At 36.9% G+C, this 20,177-nt stretch overlaps 1 protein-coding gene across 2 annotated transcripts in view; it reads left to right on the top strand.

Moving 5' to 3' along the window:
* Positions 1 to 20,177, top strand: part of LOC110019686 (transmembrane protein 56) — a 34,502-nt gene that overhangs the window by 10,627 nt on the left and 3,698 nt on the right. Inside the window, exons 1-2 of one of the 2 annotated variants that reach the window (XM_020717462.1) lie at positions 13,665 to 13,686; positions 13,958 to 14,078. In XM_020717462.1, coding sequence (XP_020573121.1) covers positions 13,971 to 14,078 — 108 coding nt within the window. In that variant the 5' untranslated portion in view covers positions 13,665 to 13,686; positions 13,958 to 13,970. Of the gene's footprint in view, positions 1 to 13,664; positions 13,687 to 13,957; positions 14,079 to 20,177 lie in introns of those variants that run through there. The other variant, XM_020717461.1, reaches the window with a different exon arrangement.

The raw sequence follows: 20,177 nt of genomic DNA, 5'->3' as shown, positions 1-20,177 counted from the left end.
CACTTTGGTTTAATCAAACTGACATTTTGACTTTTGAAGTTAGAACTTGTTTTTTTCTAAATCAAATGACATTATTGTAAACTCATTATCCTTCATGTGTCCGAAACTAGTTGTCGACACGTCCTCCCTCACAGTTTTTACTTGATGATATCTGAAGTGTATGTTTAATTTTGAACAGATCATCACCCCATACAGCTCCTCGGGCACTCATTTTTTGCATGAATAGGATAAGGTTGTGGAATGATAACTTTATTAAATGCTTTATAATCACCACATAATCTTTAAGTTTCATCCTTTTCTCCTTTTTAAATTAGAAGCTCTAGTGGAAAGAAATGATCGGCTTGGGCTTAAAGTGATTATCGCTTTAATTTTTTTTAGAAACCATTTTTGCTATTAGTTATTTATCTTTTTTTGGAAATGAGGGATTGAGGGTATTAATACAACTATAGCTCATATGTGATCGAGATTTAAGATGTATTTAGTGTTTTTTTTTGAGGAATTTAGGAAGATTGATTGAATGTTTGAATATATGGTAAAATATCTACAATATATGTTTAGTTAGCTCAAGCTAGGGGTGCAAATGAGCTGAATCGAGCTCAAGTCAAAGTAAAGTCGAGTTCAGGTCGCTTGTCAAAATGATAGCTTGGAACTTGAGTCGAGATTGTGTCGAGCCCATATTATAAGCCCGAGCTCATATTATAAGCTCTAGCTTAAGTCGTCATTTTATCACAAAGCTCGAGAGCTCGGCGTGAGTGCTCAACATGGAAGCTACTTGAAGCATCGTTGGAGACCGCCATGGCCAGTGCTTGTTGGAAAAGGCATTGTTGTTCGAGCCGAGAAGATGACTTGCTTGAAAAGATTTGTTTCCTAAAAATAGAAAAGAAAAAAGAAAAGTATAAAGAGCTTTATTTATGAGTACAGAGGAATAGAGGATAGAACTTTTTGAGTGCATTAAATGCATTAAATGTATCGAACTGACAAACAACTTTGTCACTAGAAAATACCACGATAGTCTTTTTATATTTTTTATTTTTTAAAGCAGAAACTTTTTATTAATTTAATTTATTAAATTTATTGTAAATATCAACCAGCTCGTGAGCTTGCGTGCCGAAACTTACTGAACTTGAATTCGAGCTCGAGCTTGTTTAATATAAGAGCTCAAGTTGGTGGCTCGATAAGCTCGGCTCGCGAGCTCGTTAATCAGTCGAGTTCAAGCTGTCTTACGAGCCGACTCGGCTTATTTACACCCCTAGCTCAAGCATCTTCTTTGCTTGCATGCTAGGTAGGACAACTTGGTGCTAGGGCTATCAATTGAAAGAATGAGACTATTGATTCATTAGATTGGAGTTTTATTAGTTGGTATCCTTCAATGTCCGTTGTGATTTTTTCCATTCAACTCAGTCTCTTTCCCTTCCATGAAACCTGATGGACAAGGAATGATAGTTGATGATGACATACCTAACAGTTATAGCAACTGCATTTCCTGTACTACTTCAACTCCTCAAATCAGAAGAACATACAAGTTAACTGTGAATTAATGACCTTGGTTAGTAAGAATTATCTTTCCATGGTTGCCTTAACTAATTCCAATCTTCACATTGTCAATGAGAACTTAGAATTTGGTGTAGGACTAATCATCATGTTGAAGAATTCTGCCAACCACCATTAATTGAAGTTGTATTTGGATCCACCATCGATCAATACTTGTATACAAGTTTTGGTTTTTTCTTTTTTTATTCACTATGTGATGGGGTGAATGTTGTCCAAATAAATAATGAAAACATATGGCTAGAGGTTTTGAACGGATTGAATCAGATCAATCATTTATATTATAGCAATAATTTTTGGACATTCCTTCTAATTCTCTGAATTGTCTTTTCTTATTTTATCATTAATAAAGGTATTTGACCTTTTTAGACATGTTTTTAATGAAAAGCCGTCTCATAGTGGAGGCATAGAACATTTATCCTCTTTTCCATCATCTTCATTGCCGTAAATTTCCTCGTTAGGGTTTTTAGTAGTTCAGTTTTGTGTTTTGGCTTGCTCGGTAGGAGTTTTTTTTTTTTTCGCGGGGGGGGGGGGGTTTCGGGGACTTACTAGGATTAACCTGGTGATGCTAATCAGAGCCAAGATCAGTGAACAAATTGCAATGTCGGAAAATCCAAGATAGGCTAATTTGATTAATATCAAAACAAACAAACAAGATGCAAGGGTTGATCTAAAATTTGAGAGGTAGATCTTTTCTCCACAAATCCTATACACTGCTAGGAACAACATGACAAAAGAAAAAACTGTATTAAATCAAACTTAAAGCAAATCCTAGCACTTAAAGCAAATCCTAGCACATTTGCTCTAATAAATACTCCTGAGGGTCCATTCAAACTCCCCCAAGGACCCCCATAATTCCCTTATTATATGTGATTTACGGCTGTGTGGGTCCCATTTGGAAGCTAGAAATGCCCTCAATAGCTCCTTAGGCTTTTGCCCCTCTAGGTTGGGCCGTTGGGCTAGGCCGACTGTTCTAGCTTAGTCTGTCCGGTCTAGATTTATCTTCTTTGGTCCGGCTCATCTCTAGGAGCGGGCGTCTCATTTGTAAAAGTAGGTCAAAATCAGTGAATAAATTGCAATGTCGGAAAATCCAAAATAGGATAATTTGATTAATATCAAAACAAACAAACAAGATATAAGAGTTGATTTAAAATTCGAGAGGTAGATTGTTCTCCACAAATCCTATACATTGCTAGGAACAACATGACAAAAAAACCTGTATTAAATCAAACTTAAAGCAAATCCTAGCACATTTGCTCTAATAAATACTTCTGAGGGTCCATTCAAACTCCCCAAGAACCCTCATAATTCCCATATTATATGTGATTTACAGCTGGGAAGCTAGAAGTGCCCTCAGTAGCTCCTTAGGCTTTTGCCCCTCTAGGTTGGGCCGTTGGGCTAGGCCGACTGTTCTAGCTTAGTCTGTCCGGTCTAGATTTATCTTCTTTGGTCCGGCTCATCTCTAGGAGCGGGCGTCTCATTTGTAAAAGTAGGTCAAAATCAGTGAATAAATTGCAATGTCGGAAAATCCAAAATAGGATAATTTGATTAATATCAAAACAAACAAACAAGATATAAGAGTTGATTTAAAATTCGAGAGGTAGATTGTTCTCCACAAATCCTATACATTGCTAGGAACAACATGACAAAAAAACCTGTATTAAATCAAACTTAAAGCAAATCCTAGCACATTTGCTCTAATAAATACTTCTGAGGGTCCATTCAAACTCCCCAAGAACCCTCATAATTCCCATATTATATGTGATTTACAGCTGGGAAGCTAGAAGTGCCCTCAGTAGTTCCTTAGGCTTTTGTCCCTCTAGGTTGGGCCGTTGGGCTAGGCCAACTGGTCTGGCTTAGTCTGTCCGGTCTAGATTGATCTTCTTTGGACCGGCTCATCTGCAGGAGCGGGCTTCTCAGTTGCAAAAGCAGGTCAAAATCAGTGAGGAAATTGCAATGTTGGAAAATCCAAAATAGGCTAATTTGATTAATATCAAAACAAACAAACAAGATGCAAGGGTTGATCTAAAATTCGAGAGGTAGATCGTTCTCCACAAATCCTATACACTCCTAGGAACAACATGACAAAAGAAAAAACTGTATTAAATTAAACTTTAATAAATACTCCTGAGGGTCCATTCAAACTCCCCCAAGAACCCTCATAATTACCTTATTATATGTGATTTACAGCTGTGTGGGTCCCATTTGGAAGCTAGAAATGTCCTCAGTAGCTCCTTAGGCTTTTGCCCCTCTAGGTTGGGCCGTTGGGCTAGGCCGACTGGTCTAGCTTAGTCTGGCCGGTCTAGATTGATCTTCTTTGGACTGGCTCGTCTGCAGGAGCGGGCATCTCATTTGCAAAAGCAGGCGTCTCGTTTGTAGGAGCAGGTGTATCAACACTCCCCTCCCAAAAAAGCACATTGTCCTCCTCGTGGAATGATGGAAATTGCTATTGGATCACTCTGTAAGGCTCCCATATTTCTTCATAATCTGATAGATCTTTCCACTTAATCAACATATCCTTTGCTCCGGTCACTCCTCAACGTACTCTTCTGACCTCTAAAAGTTCTAGAATCACCTTCATGATCTTTGTTAGTATCAATGGAAGTGATGACAAGGGTGTATGATCTCCTATAACACGCCTCAACTATGAAACATGTAAGACTGGATACAATGATGATTGTGGTAGCCTCAAACGGTAGACCATTACCACAATGCGTGTCGTAACCTCAAAGGGTCTAAAATATTGTTTAGAAACTTTCTCGCTCCTAACTAAAGTCTTATCTCGATAAGTTCTTAGCTTCAAATAAACCAACCCGGGCTTGAATTGTATCTCTCTTATATCTATCTGTTTTCCTCTTCATGATCTGTTGGGCCTTTAGTAGATGTCTCTTGAGCTTTGCTAATATTTCGTTTATGTCGTCTAAGTACTGGTCTGTAATGGATAATACTGTAGTACTATCCCATAATGTATCAAATGAGGTGGATCACGCTCATACAAAATCCTAAAAGTGGCGGTCTATGTCGCAGTATGGTACAAAGTATTTTTCCAATATTTAGATTAAACAATTCACTTAGTCCAAAGCTTCAACATATCTAATATAAAACAACATAGGTATGTCTCCAAACTTCTGCTAACCACTTTCGTTTGTCCATTTATCTGAAGAAAATATGTTGAACTCCTCTTTAGGATTGTCCCTTGTAATCTGAAAATTTCTTCCTTGCAATAGCTTAGGAACACCTTATCCTTGTCTGATAGAAGAAATTTCATAACACCATGCAAACAAACCACTTTTCGTTTGAATACCTGGGCGGCTGAGACAATCGTGTAAGGGTGTCTTAATGGAATAAAGTGTGGATACTTGCTCAGATGATCCACTACCATAAACACTTATGACTGTGGCAATTCCTTTTATAAAATCCATCATCACTTCCAATTTTTTTAGGTAATGCTAGTGGCTGCAGCAACCCTCCTGATGTGATAATCAAATGCTTGTGTCGTTGGCACAATTTGCATATTGCTAACATGTCCTCAACTTCTTTGCACGTCCTCACCCAATATAACTGCATCAATAGTCAACTGTATGTCTTATATAATCATGAGTACCCTCCATTTGCACTGCTATGAAACTCCTGCAATAGTTTAAGATAACCTAGATGTCCTCGGTAGCACAGTGTCCCTGGTAGAATAGCTGCCGCTCTCTCAATGCATATTTTGGATGATTGTTCGGATCCTATAGCAACTCTACTCTTATCCTCCTCAGCCACTTAATCTTGGACCAGGGTACTAATAAAATTATCAGTTGGGGCTCATCCACCTTCCTTAATAGTGCAACCACTCTTTATTCTCCAAGCCTGGCCGATATCAAATCTCAAAAGCATATCCAAGTTACTTGGACAACCACCTCTTATTTTATCATTAATAAAGATATTTATTCTTTTTAAACATGCTATCAATGAAAAGTCTCATTATAAAGGATGCATAGAACAATTATCCTCTTTCCGTCATCTTTATTGCCGTAAATTCTTTGTTTGGGTTTTGAGTGGTTTTGTTTTGAGTTTTGGCTTAGTTGGTAGTAGTTTTTTTCTGGGATTGGGGGGGGGGGGGGTCTTATGATTAAGTGGTCTTATGATTAACTTAGTGATACTAATCAGAGCCAAAATTAGCGAACAAATTGCAATATATTGGTGGGGCAAATCCAAGATAAGCCTAATTTGATTAATATCAAAGCAAAGAAACAAGATGCAAGGGTTGATCTAGAATTCGAGAGGTAGATTGTCTCTTCACAAACCCTAGACGCTGCTAGGAATACTATAACAGAAGAAAAAACTGCAGCAAATTAAAAATTTTAAAGCAAATCCAGGTTAATTAGCTATAATAAATACTCCCATTCAAACTTTCTCTCAAAACTCCACTCAATTCCCTTCCTCTTATTTGTGATTAACGGTTGTGTGGGCCCCACCCAGACGCAAGAATCGTCCTCAGTAGCTATTAAGGCTTCTGCCCTCTCTTATTTGTGATTAATGTTTGTGTGGGCCTTACTCAGACTTAAGAATCGTCCTCAGTAGCTATTAAGGCTTCTGCCCTTCTAGGCTGGACTGTTTGGGCTAGGCCGACTGGTCGGTCGGTCCAGATAGATCTTCTTTGGACCGGCTCGTCTGTAGGGGCGTCTTGTCTGAAGCACATTGTCCTCAATGTAGAATGATGAAAACTGCTTCGGGATGACTCTGCCAGGCTCCCACGTTACTTCATAATCTGACAGATTTTTCCACTTAATCGGTTTCTCCTTTGTTCCGGCCACTCCACGGTGCACTCCTCTGATCTCAAAAAGTTTTAGAATCACCTCCATGTTTTCTGTCAGTATTAGAGGTGTGAATACGAGGGTTTATGATCTCCGATAGCACGCCTCTACTGTGATCATGAAAGACTAGATGCAATGATAATGATGATGGCAGCTCCAAACAGTAGGCCATTACCTCAACGTGTGTCGTAATCTCAAAAGGTTCGAAATATAGTTGAGAAAATTTCTCGTTCCTCCTCGCCAATTTCTTTTGCTGATAAGGTTTTAGCTTCAAATAAACCATCCTCAACTCAAATTGTATATCTCTTTTATGTCCATCTGCTTTCCTCTTAATAGTCTGTTGGGCCTTCAGTAGATGACCCATAAGCTTCGCTAATATTCCATCCCCTACAAGTACTGGTCTAAATTGGATATCAGTGTAGTACGGGGCTCATAGTGCATCAAATGAGGTTTGATTTCGTTCATACATAATCCTAAAAGGGTTGGTTTGTGCCACAATATGGTATGAAGTATTTTACTAATACTTAGCCTAAGCAATCCGCTTGGCTCAAAGCTTCATTATATCTAATATAAAACAACGTATGTCTCCGCGCTTCTCTTGACAACTTCTGCCTGACCATCTATCTGAATATGATAGGTTGTGGTCCTCTTTAGAACCGTCCATTGTAATCTGAAAATTCCATCCTTGAAATAGCTTAGGAACACCTTATCCTTATATGATACAATAACCCCTTCTTGTATGAATACGTTGGCGACTGAGACAATAGTGTATGGGCGTTATAATGGAATAAAGTGTGCGCTTCTTGTATGAATACGATTGCCACAAATATCACTGTAAACCTCTATGATCGTGGCAACCCCATTATAAAATTCATCATCACTTCCAAATTTTTTCTGGTAATGCTAGGGTCTGCAGTAACCCTCTTGGTGTGATAATCAAATTCATGTTCCATTGGCACACAATGCAAATTGCCAACATGTCCTCAACATCTCTGCGCTTTCCCACCTAACATAGTTCCTTTGATAGTCGACTATATGTCTTATGTAGCCGTGAAACTCCTGCAACAATTTAGGATATACCTCGATGCCCTCGGTAGAACGAAGTATCCCTGGTAGAGCAGACGCTGCTCTCTCAAGGCATATCATGGATTATTGTTTGGATCCTATAGCAATTTTGCGCTTATCTTCTTCAGCCCTTCAACTTTCTCATTCTCCCACCTCAGGGTTTCTTAATCAAGGACTAGGGGAACTAATAAAACTCTCAGTTAGGGCTCCTTCACTTTCCTCAGTAGTGCATCCATGACTTTATTCTCCAATTCAGGCAGGTACATAATCTCAAAAGCATATCCAAGTTACTTGGATAGCCACCTTTGATGCTTCTCCGTCACCATCCTCTGCACCAACAAATACTTCAAGCTCCTCTGATATGTCTTGAATATGAAGTGTCGCCCCAACATATGGGTCACCACTTCAAGATAGCCAAGATAATTGCTATCAACTCCCTCTCGTACACAGACTTAAGTCTCACTTTGGCCATGAGCACCTAGCTGAAATATGTCATAGACTTCTTGTCTTGTATGAGAATGACTCCCAATCCATACCTTGACACATCTGTCTCTATCGTAAATGGTCTATTGAAGTCTGAAAGTGCTAATACCATAAAGTTGGTCATGACTCTCTTTAGATGGTCGAAGGCTTGCGCTGCTCATTTCCTACACTTGAAACTGTCTTTCTTTAGTTGCTGCATTAGCGACCATGCTATTGTGTCATACCCTCTCATGAATTTCCAGTTGTACCCAGTGAAGCCTAGGAAACCTCTCAACTTCTTCAAGTCTTTGGAACAGGCCAACCAAACATAGTTTCGATATTGGACTGATCCGCTGCTACCTCAACCTTGGTCACTACATGCTCTAGGTACTCCACCTGTAACTACACAAAAAAACATTTCTTCAAGTTGGCTTACGACTGGTGCTTTCTCTGTATTTCCAAGATTGTCCCCAGGTATCTCATATGCCTTGACACCTTTAAATCAACACACCTAATTAAAACTCATAATTTCTCTAAACTAATATTTGATAATAAATAGTAACTTAAATATGTAAGAATTATATGATTAAAAACACTAACATTTTTTAAACTTAAGATTCTTTTCCTTGTCTCAAATCCCAAGGATTTATCAACCTTCTTCATTAATTCTAATTGAATGAATTGTAATAACATTAATTTAAAGAAATAAATCATTTGTTCTAATAGTAATATAAGCATTAACATTTACCTTATAAGTTTTCTCGGATCGATCTTCTCCCTCACTCGCATGCCAAATCAAAATCTCTTTTTATTTTAGTTTTGATTTCCCTAAAACTCTTCATTAACATTATTCAATTGAAACACAAACCCATATATGCATATAACATTTTATTAATTTCTTAACTAAAAATCTTCACTTACCTTTAAAACCAGAGGCGGCCTCCCTTCCACCACGCACACACAATCCCTCCTCCTACAAAAGATGAGCTTCTTCTCCTTTTAAATAGGATAAAGCTCCTCTTTTTTCGATATCGAGGCAATCCAATAGAGCAACACACGATCTTATTCCTCCTATTCCTCTTCACATGAGGTTAGACTCCTACCGTACTCATGGCTCGTTGGCTTTGACTCCCCTTCTCTTCTTTCTGCATGCGACACAGTGTTGCAGATCCCATCTCCCTCTTCTCCTTCGCACAACTCGACGTATCATAGCACCCACGATCTTCTTCCTCCTCTTCCTCTGCACATGAGCACTCTTCCTCTGCACACGAGCACAAAAACACTTCCTCCTCTTCCTCTTCTCCTTAGCACGACAACAACACACGAAGCCCTCCTCCCTCCTTCCTTGGCTAGGGTTCGGCATGACAGAGAGGTCGCACGCAAGGCTCCTTCTCAATGCTATGGTTCCTCTTCTTCTTCTTTCAATCAGTCAGGGCACACATGAGATTTCCCTCTCTCGATCTCTCTGCTCTCCTTCTCGATCATTGTTCTCTGTAGGCTTTGAATGAAATGATTTGTATAAGCCCCCTTAAAATTCATTTAAGCTAACCGCTCGGTGGTTATTTTGATTCAAATTTTTATTTATTTATTTAATTCAGTTATTACAGGTGCTTCCCAAGTCCAAGGGAAGGGAGCCATCTGCCACATTTATGCCCTATAGGGCAACACTAATTTCCTACAATTTCTCAAACTTTTTTCTACCTTTCGTGTTCCTATGATGACCCCCCATGGCTTCTTGTATCTATCGGTTTTAACCCCAACTAGCCCATGATTCGATTTGAGATGAAATTGTGAGTGGCCCAACTATCCACTAACACCACTACTGGTTGCTCCACGATCTGTTCCCTCACCTTCATGGTGTGGTTTGGAGTAAATGCGACAATTGAGATGAGGGACATCTCCACTATATCGAAGTGCAAGTGCTCTTCTACTATTTTTTCCTGTGACTCCTGACTGTCTGCATCCTCTCCCCTCAAAAACTAGAAGGACCTGGAGCGTACGCTTCTTGTTCCGGTGGCCTGGGTATAATTTTCATCACATCATAAATATAATCTATTTGCTCTCTTGTCCCACACATTTGCCTTTGTGATTCTCTTGAAATTGACACTGTGACGTGCTCCCGTATTCTTTTTCTTTTGTGACTCCTTTTGAAATGACACTGTTTGGGTCCTTGGTGTCATGATTATCGAGAAACATATTTGGAATCCTCCAGTGGTGTTTTTTTTTACATGTGTTCTTTATTTGTTTTTTTGTCTTCCACTATCTGGGCGAGCTCCATCATCTCCCTCAATCCCCGCGGTCTCAATGGTCGGAATACTGCCCGTATGTTAGGCTTTATGCTTTTCATGATGTTCCCTTTCAGTCCCACATCAGAAATTCCCCTTAGCTATCTTGATAATTGCTTGAATCTCTTCATATACTCCATGATATTCCCCTCCTAAGACAAGACATAGAATTGCTTGTGTAGGTCTTTTTCCTGAATCATTTAGAAACGTTCCAACAAGCAATCCTTAAATTTCTCCCGTGAATGGATTAGTATCTCGTTAGGAAAATGAGTCTGTCCTCATTTAGCCATTCATCGCAAAGTATTGCTCTACCTGATACGTCCACTCATACACGTCTTTCTTAGCAAAGATCGACATCTTCAATTTTCTAACAATAGCATCACCGTCCCAACTTACTCTCCATCTTGTGTTCTCCCATGCATCTAGGGTAAAACTCCCTCTTTTAATCATAGTCATACATCATTCTTGCTTCTCTCATTCCTTCTTTATTCTTCTTCGGGTCCATTACATAGCCCCTCCTCCCAAATTTGGCTTAGCCCCCTCAATTGGAAATCTCTAATCCACTTTCCATCGGAATCCTTGGGGGAAGTTCTTGATGATGGATGCTTTCCTCATGCTCCTCTCGTTCGATCTTTTTTCCTTTTGATTTGGCCAAGGATCCTTCAGTCTACCCTTGGTCGCAAATTTAGCTGTTGGTGGGGTCTTGGGTTGCACTTCAATAACCTTTATCATCTCCTCCAAGCTCCTGAATTGATTTTCCACGGAAGAATACGTATCGTCTATAGAGAAAAATATTCTCTTTTATGGTGGAGAACCTTTATTCGGTGGAGAACCTTTATTCGATTCCGTATTTGATTTGACCTACTTTTTCTTCCAATAACTCTTCCAACACATTCACTTTCTTTGTTGTCATATCTCCGAAATCTTGCTCTAATACCAATTTGATACAAACCGGAGCCAAAATCAATGAGCAAATAGTAATAGATATATGGGGAAACTCAAGCTAGGGCTAATTTGATTAATATCAAAGTTGATATAGGGAATGATCTACAATTCAAGAGGTAGATCGTCTCTCCACCCTAGACGCCGCTAAGAAACACAAAGACAAAAGAAAAATTGCAAAAAATCAAAACCTTAATCAAACCTTAGCTAATTAGCCTTAATAAATACTCTCCAAGATCCATTCAAATTTTTCCCCCAAAACCCTCCTTAATGCCTCTCTCGTACATGATTAATGGCTACTTGGGCCCCATCTGGAAGCTGGAATTGTCCTCAATAGCTCCTAGGGCTTCCGCCCCTCTAGGCTGGGTTGGTTGGCTTGGCCTGGTCAGGCCGGTCTTCCTTGTACATGCTGCAGGAGCCATCACATGGCAGGATGCCTTGAACCAGAAGAAACATTCCATATTGATCTAGCATTGCGAATATCATTGGTCAGTGAATTTAAACGTCCTTGTGAATATTTTTTTGTAACTATATTCAAATAAAACTATGCAAAAATTTATTTCAATCCAATTTCTAATTAGAGAGTGTTCAAGTTGTTGTTGTTACTTATGGCTGAAGTCATTTGTATCAGATTTTATATCTCCCTTCTCTAGTCTCCATACTTAGATGGCCCAAACTGGTTTTGCAAATCTTTGAAATCCCTCACATGCTTTTATTTGTCGAGTTATACAAAGCTAGTGGCACTACTTTTTTGAGATATCTATGTAAAAGGAGGTTAAAATTTGTTTATCATCATCCGTTAGGTTGGGAAATTCATTGATATGTTCAATTTTGTATATCCATTTTTTTATTGCCTTATGCGCATTACTAAACTGAAAATTGCATGAGCTTGAATAGTGTTTTTTAATCCATGGATCTATTGCTCGTCACATTATCTTGGCATTCCAGTCACATTTTGCTTCTAGGAGTCTTAATATAAAATTGACTTCTCTAAAAACATCGCCAATCAAATTGACTTACTATGCTGGGGCATTTGCGATTGTCACTTTCAACATTGCGTCCCTGCCTTTTGTCCTCCAGCAATGTGGTATTTCATCGGTGCACTTGATATGTCATTGAATGGACCAATTGATAGAACAAAGGGTAAGGTAAATAAAATTAACAAAGGCAATTTGATGATGCTCACAGCATCCAAAAAGATGTTAAGAGGAAGAAGATGAGAAGGGAACTGATGATTTCAATCTTTTTGTACCCCTTTTCAATCATCCTCATGCTATATATAAATTTATTTACCGCTATTCATCCCTACAATCAGCGGAAAAGTAATGCATGGCTATACTCCAACAAGCTTGGAGGATACCCAAATCATTTCTTCTCTCTTGCAGGGACCACAATCCACCGTTAACACCTTGTATTGGAAAATCCTTGAACAAGCTGGGAAACATTGAACCTGCTTGGCAGTTCTGATGTCATTCTTCAGTTCATCTAAACCTTCCTAGCATATACTTTGTTGATTTCTCTGCGTGGACTCTTTGGTTAAATTCTTTCTTTTTGATGGTATGTTTTAAATGGTTGCACTGTTGATTACAAGTGCTTGCCTTTGTTTTATAGGAAAATGATTCTTGAATTTAATTGTTGTTTATTGTTAGATCAGCGGTTATTTATTATTTTCTCCTATTGAAAGTTTTTTTTTTCACCTTGACTTTTTACTGACTTTAAAAAAAATAAAGAAAATTTAAAAAGGACTTGTTCTTAGCTGAAATTAATTTGATTCTGTGGAGACTATTACAGTTACTTTCAGTAGGGCTGATCAGTGGAGAAGCCTGATTTGTTTTTGCTAATTATTTTGCGTATGTTGAAACTGGCTAAAACTCCATGTTGTAGAATTACCTTACAAAGGCTAGGGCTCAGGGCATCAGAAGAAACAGCTCCCCGAGGTCCTCAGAGTTAAGATAATGTTGTTCCTCATCGAGCTGCTTCCATAGCAGTTCTTAGAAGAGTGATTTTGTCAACATTGGAGTGGAGAGTGCTGTTTTACCGTTTGAAGTTAGAGAAAGAACTAAATGCCTTTGTCCATAAGATACGTGGGATTTGTATACTACCAGATCATTGTTATGTATTTACATTTCTAACATCTATACTTTGATATTTACTTATGTAACAACTGAATTCATATATCATTTTAAAAATGCCACTAATCTTAAACTTCTAATGTGAGATAGACCTTTTCACGGATATATTTTGATGTGATTGAGACATTAATGTTCTATATGAGTAAATATTAAACTTTTAGGTTTTAGATATTGTAAATATATGAAAATTATGTGTTATGTGTGTAAATCCCCTAACAATGTTTACACATATTTTGAGTACACATAGCTTTATCTTTTGAAATGTTCCCTGTTCCAATCAATTCAACATTCGTCAAGGGAAACTTAATGATCGTTGAGAAGATTTCACTTGAATGGGTTTTATTTCTCGGAACTGAAATCTTGAATTGAGAAATGATCCTTAGGCATGCTTTCTTTGATTGCAGTATTTATGAACGAATCTATGGTCAGTAGTTCATGCAATCTTCTCTGAGTGTAAGTTATCCCCTTAATATTGGACATAATGCTACATACCATTCAGAAATTTCTAAAGAAAAGGCAGCCCCATCACTTATAAGATATGTATAAATGTCATAACAAATTGAAATGCTTTCAAGGGTTGTGGTACTTAGTTTCCGTGCAATCGTTCTGTTACAGCATTTACAAAAGTTTTCAAAGTTATTCACATTACCTTGATTTCCAGGTCACATTACTAATTTATGGTTTTATTTTTTAGGATACTTTTTTTGATCCTGTTCTCATGCAGGTCAATAAATACAATGAAGTCATACAGAGATCAGACAGAAGTACTTGTTAAGGATTATCTGTTAGCTGATGCAGTTATTCCATATACATCTGTACTATGTGGAGTTTTGATGTGTAAAATGGTATGCACAATAGTACTTCTTCAATTACATAAATCTATTCACAATGCATTATGGAATATATTCCATCAAATTTGCTTTGCACTGTCTAGAAATAATAATAAAAAGGGGAAAATGGGAGTGGATGAAATGTAAATTTCAGCAATTGAAGTGAATAACTGTGGCATGCGTGAATTTGGTCTTTCATGTTGCTATTGTCCTAATTTTATAGTTCTGTTCACAAATGTTGATAAATATTAAATTCACTAAATAAGTTCATGTGAGCGCATGCTAAAAAAAGTTTATTAGTTGTTGAAAGGTTCAGTTATAGTCATATTTGTTCATGGTGAATGGTTCAGACCAAACGGATGTCATATATTTCTTAGTTTATTTGATCGAGTCTCTTCCTCAAGTCTTGTGTTTATCCTTTGGGATAGATACAGGATTTGAGGTACAATGCTCTTTCATTTAAACTATGAAAAATATGAGGTCAGTTTGATTTCATATTTTTTGAATGGTGCATTATAGCGCAAAATATTAAAAATTAATGAATAATGGACAAGAAAAAAGATGAAAGACTGTTAACTGAAAGATACATTACCATGTCATTGGAAATAACAAAAATAATTCTCAAGTTCAAATGCTCAACTATCAACACTTCAGCCATTTAAAATTCAACTCATACAAGTTTCTTAAAGCATATTAATTTTATAAGAAATTAGACTAATCATCGAAAGAAACATCATCATCATCATAAGTCCAAAAAACCTTCTTAGCATCATAATTAAAATCATATTCTTCTTCATCGCCTTTATCATCTTTATGTTCAATTGCAATAATGTTAAATCTTGATGAAGATTCATTCTCTTTGCCTTTAGATTGCTCTCAAATATTGTAGCTTCTTTCATAAATATCAACAATTTTTGCAATAGTTTTTCATGTCAACGTGTAAGAAAGTCATTAACTTCATCAGAATGATCATGTACTTTTCATTTTTATCATCTATATGATTTTAAAAAATAGGTTCTATAAGAATCATAATGATTATATATGTGAATTAAATCTATTTTAGTTTACATAAATTGAATCTTTGTGGTGGTCATGATCCATTTTGCTTCAGTTGCAACTTATTTAAATGCTGCTGCACAGTAGCTGTGGCAGGAAACTATTGCGGATAAGTTGTCTGTTTATTTTTTTGCAGTTTTGAAATAATATTGTTGTAGTTGTTTTTGAACAAATGATCTTTCTGCGCCTATACTATAGTGTTGTTTATAACAAAATTATTTGTACTAGCATATTCCATGTTTGAAAGAAAACATCTAGTTTGAGCGTTACAAAAGAAAAACAGACACTTCACAAAACTGTGAGTAACACGACTATCAAAATTAAAAAAAAAGAGCATTAAAATAACAATTAATAATATGATAATATTTTTTTTAAAATGAACTTGGTTTATGTCATGAGATAAACCATCTTATAAGGAAACTCGCCACGCCTGATTACTATCGGCGATCGATTCCTCCAATCCATCTGCTCAGCTAAAGAAGTCACAACTTTCTATTCTTCTTCTCGGACACATGTAAAACTCTCCCGTAGTTATGTGACTGTCGCAGAGTAAACAAAGAACATTATAGTCCACAGTAGCAGCAGAATGCTCTGAAGGTACCGCAAGCATCGAGCTCATCTTTTCTGAAGGTTTATAACAATAAAGTACAAATCCTTAGATGCAACATTAGTGAAAAAAATATTAAAGTAATCAATGCAAGTTTTATGAAAGTGTGAGATCTTCGAGAGCACAGTATACAAACTGATGAATCTGTGAGTGGAAGAAGACAACAAACTTTATAAAAAAATAATTATTGGTTGCCTTTAAACCACGTAATACTGAGTTCATATGTGTCACATGCATATCACTAAAAAACCCCATTCAAATGAGTCAAAAGACAACACTGAAAAAGAAGTGAATTTATTTGCTTTCATTGGGATTTCACATGTGTCAAGAACCAATAACGATATATAGACCATCTAGAAGAACCCTTAAGGTCGAATGTCTCATCATTGTCCTCCAAAAAATAAAAAATAAAACATGTTATAAATATTTATATTACATATTATCTTCATGGATACCTCATCAGCCATCCAAGTGGGGTAGAATACATGCAAAAGAACAAGAAATAAAATTGAAATTCAAAATATAAATGATTCGAAAAAACATCGATACAACAAACAATAAAAGTTTTCACCTCTCACTGGCCACCACAATCTGCACATCCTTGGGGAACTGATATGTTAGCATATCCCGTAGTACGACCAAATTTTTTTTTCATGCTCCAAATATTCTTTTAATGACACCGCGTAAGGACGAGTATTTCTTGCTAAACATTTCTTTCCTACCCTAGCAGTATTTGCTGGATCTTTCATAATTGGGGATGTGATATTTGGTATCTGGAAATGACTTCAAAAACCCTCTTTGTAAGGTGTATCAAGCATCGACCTAATATTATTTATTTGACATGCAATAATTAATGGTGCACTAAAAAGATACCTAATTATGGTTTATGTGGAGCAAACATAGAAGTGGATGAGGGAATTTGTACTTCGAGTTCTCGTGATAAATTTGAATATACGACTGTTGTGTGTACTGCATTTTTAGCTAGTTATAAAAAAAAGTAAAATACATATTGAAGTCACATGCGTCTATTACATTTTGTGTTGGTGATTCACACCACCTCATGAATGCGGCATTTTCATTATTCGATACACGTGCATCCATGTGTGTTCCATCGATCACTCTAATATAATTCTAAGAAATTTAACAAGGGTATGAAAATTACTGTATTGACTTGACTACTAGAATTAATAAATAAAAAGAATTACTTTAAAATATGACATATACCACGAGTCATGTGCAATCTCTATATGAGCCCTTTCAAATATTGAGTCACCTGGCTTGATAATTTATGATGATAAACTGAATAGAGCTTTCAACTCAACTAAAAAGTATCTACTGATTATTTTCGATGAGTGCTCGAATCACTCCATCACTCATCTTATAGATTCATTATGTGATAAAGTGTAGACCTCTCTAGAAGTCCTGTTGGAGGAGCCATGAAGTCCATGTTTCTTGCGTAGTTTCTACAAGAGATCGATGAATACGGGCTGTGTCATACGAAATGTATTGTTGAATCTTGCTGGGTGCCCCACAAGCAACTCGCCAATCCACTTATCACCAATTAATGAAAATTTCATGCAAGGAGAACGAGCTATGTATGAGTTATAGTACTCATACAAAAAACATATCGCTGCTACAATTCTTCTTCTACGTCTTTCTCTATATGCATCCATGTTAATCAATGTCTATTCAGCTACCATATATAAGAATCACCAAAATAGCAAGTATCATAACATCTTCTAAACAAACAATATTCATAAATAAGCTTGGAGTAGCAAATAATAAGATCCATGACAAAAAGCAAATATCCAAATTTGTGTTGAAAGTGTCCCAATAAATTTTGAAGGAATATAAATTGTCCAGCTAGAAAAAAAGGAAATTTAAGCACCCTTGTTGTCATTAAAATAACGTAAATAAGGGACTCTATGTTCAGGGACCATTGTAAAAGAAAAACTCTCTCTAGATCGGGCTAGACTTGAGTTGGGTCGGGTCTCGATTGGGTCAGGTCCAGGTTGGATCAGACCTGGGTTTGATTTTAGGGTTTGGGTTAGGTTGGGCTTGACCTGAGCTAGGTCGAGTCTGGGTTGGATCATACTTAGGTTAGTTTTAGTGTTTGGGTTTGGTTGGGATGGACCTGAGCTGGGTTGGGTCTAGTTTTGCTCATATCTGGGCTAGGTTGGGCTAGACTTGAGCTGGGTCGGGTCTAGGTTGGGCTAGAATTGAGCTGGGTTGGGTCTAGGTTGGGTCAGACTTGGGTTAGGTTTTAGTGTTTTGGTTTGGTTGGGCTATAGACCTGAGCTATGCCGGATCTAGGTTGGGTTAGACCTCGGTCAGGTTTTAGGGTTTGGGTTAGGTTGGGCTAAGTATCAACTAAGTCAGGTCTGGGAGTCAGGTCTGGGCTGGGTCAGACCTGGCTTAGGTTTTAGTATTTGATTTAAGTTTTAGGTATCAGGATTAGGTCGGGTTCGAGTCGACCCGAGTCGAACCCTAACCCAATCCTAATCCAAGGCTATTCAGTCAACCTAAAGTTGATTCTTAACTCAAATACTTAAATTAAAACACTTACAAAACGACGACTGACTGGAGATTGGAGATCGAAGACAGAAGAAGGCACTTCTAGAAGAAGTGTTCATCGGTTATTACTTCGGTGGGTTCTGCAACCGACCACGGTTGCCGGATGCTTTCAATCGTTCGATCTAATGGACGGTCGAGATGAGGATCCATGGACAAAGGCCGCGGATTAGTGATGTCGTGGTCATGCCCCAAGTAGGCGTGATCACACCTGGGCGTGGCCAATCGAGGCCAGCAAGGGCACAATTTTGTTTTCTTATGGTTCAAAGGCATTGGGACATTTTCGAAAGCTCATTATGACTCTGAAAGCTACATGTGACCCAAAAATGAGGGCAACAAATGCAAGTTGCGAAAGTGCCGTACCAATAATTTGATCTATTGGTTGCTGATGCTCCAAGTAATACAAATAGAAAGTAATTCTCTCCGTTAGAAAGTATGCCTCACATATTGACTCCGCAGGGCGTATTTTATTTTTTACGATTTTTTGATTTTATTTAAAAATACGCAACATCGTTCGTTATTTAGTAAATTTTGGTAATAAATTTTTTAATTTAAATAATTAGACACAGAGAAAACATACCTCTCAACTAGATGTATCCATCTGTACTGTACTAGTCCATTTATTATAAACTCATGACACAGATGTATTTGCTTTATCTTGTATAAAATCAATGAAATACTTCAAGATGTCTCAATGTATCAAATTTCTATTTTCTTGCACATAAATTTTTGAAGAAAATATTGATTTCGATAAAAACTGTAGTTTACTGTAAGCACTACAAGAAAATGTAACAATTATAACTTGTCAAGCTGAATATTTTTTTTTTGCTCTGAAGTTAATGTTGCTATTCAAGTTTCGCGTGGTTCCACTAAGAAACTTCAGAGATTACAACCATTATTATATTGTTCTTCATTGATACAATGATAGATAATACTTAGCTTTAGGCTTTCTCATTTTAGCTATAGTTGTCTCTTGAAGTTCTAACTTCCCTTTCTAGCAATATTCTTTCAAATCCAATTTCACTTTGACATTATCTTTAGTTTTGCCCTTAATATCTGTCGTAGTGTTAAAGATATTATTAATTATTTTTAATATGCATAATGATCCTGAAACTGCTTATATGCAACAGTATAACAATGACTTTAATTATAATTTTCATTTATATTTTCACTTTTCAGCAGAACAAAAAACTTGATTCTGAATAAAATAAGAATTTAACTTTTTAATTTATATATATATTGGGATACTACGCAAGTATACATATCGTTATCAAGTAATATAGGACTTTTTGATTAAGCCCCAAATATCGATCCCACGGGGAAAATACGCAATATGCACTTTCAAACAAAAAACTTCTATTTTAAAAAGACAATCACTTAAACTATAGATAATTTGACAGTAATTAAAATTAAAATCCTTTTGGTGTTTTTGATATTTTGACAAAACAATAACAACTTCTAAATAACTTGAGTTTATGTAAAAGAAAAACACAGATTATGAAAATATATTTTTCATTTTCATGAATTAGTAATAAGTATAAGAATTCTGTTGTGGAAGTATGCAAATTATGTTGTGCCAAATAAGAGCAATAATATTCTTTACCCTTAGTAGAGATGCTATAAATTGAATACTTCTGAAGACCTGCTAGGCAGGGAAGATACCAGTTCTCACTCTAGAGTTCCCTTGATTTCCTCCACCTGGGAGCTTACATCTCGTATCAAAACCTAAACCATAAATCAAGTTGGTGGCTTTAACTTGTCACTTGAAAGTCCTCTAACTCTACACCCTTCAAAGATTATTTTCCTATTTATTTGCACTAAATCATATGAATTACATTCTCATTCATACAACCTCATGTGATTCTTACCAATTGTTGACT

This window comes from Phalaenopsis equestris, unplaced genomic scaffold, assembly GCF_001263595.1.
Source record: "Phalaenopsis equestris unplaced genomic scaffold, ASM126359v1 Scaffold000069, whole genome shotgun sequence".
NCBI classification, from domain to species: domain Eukaryota; kingdom Viridiplantae; phylum Streptophyta; class Magnoliopsida; order Asparagales; family Orchidaceae; genus Phalaenopsis; species Phalaenopsis equestris.
Note: the sequence above shows the minus strand (reverse complement) of the source record. Positions and strands in the feature narration are given on the sequence as shown.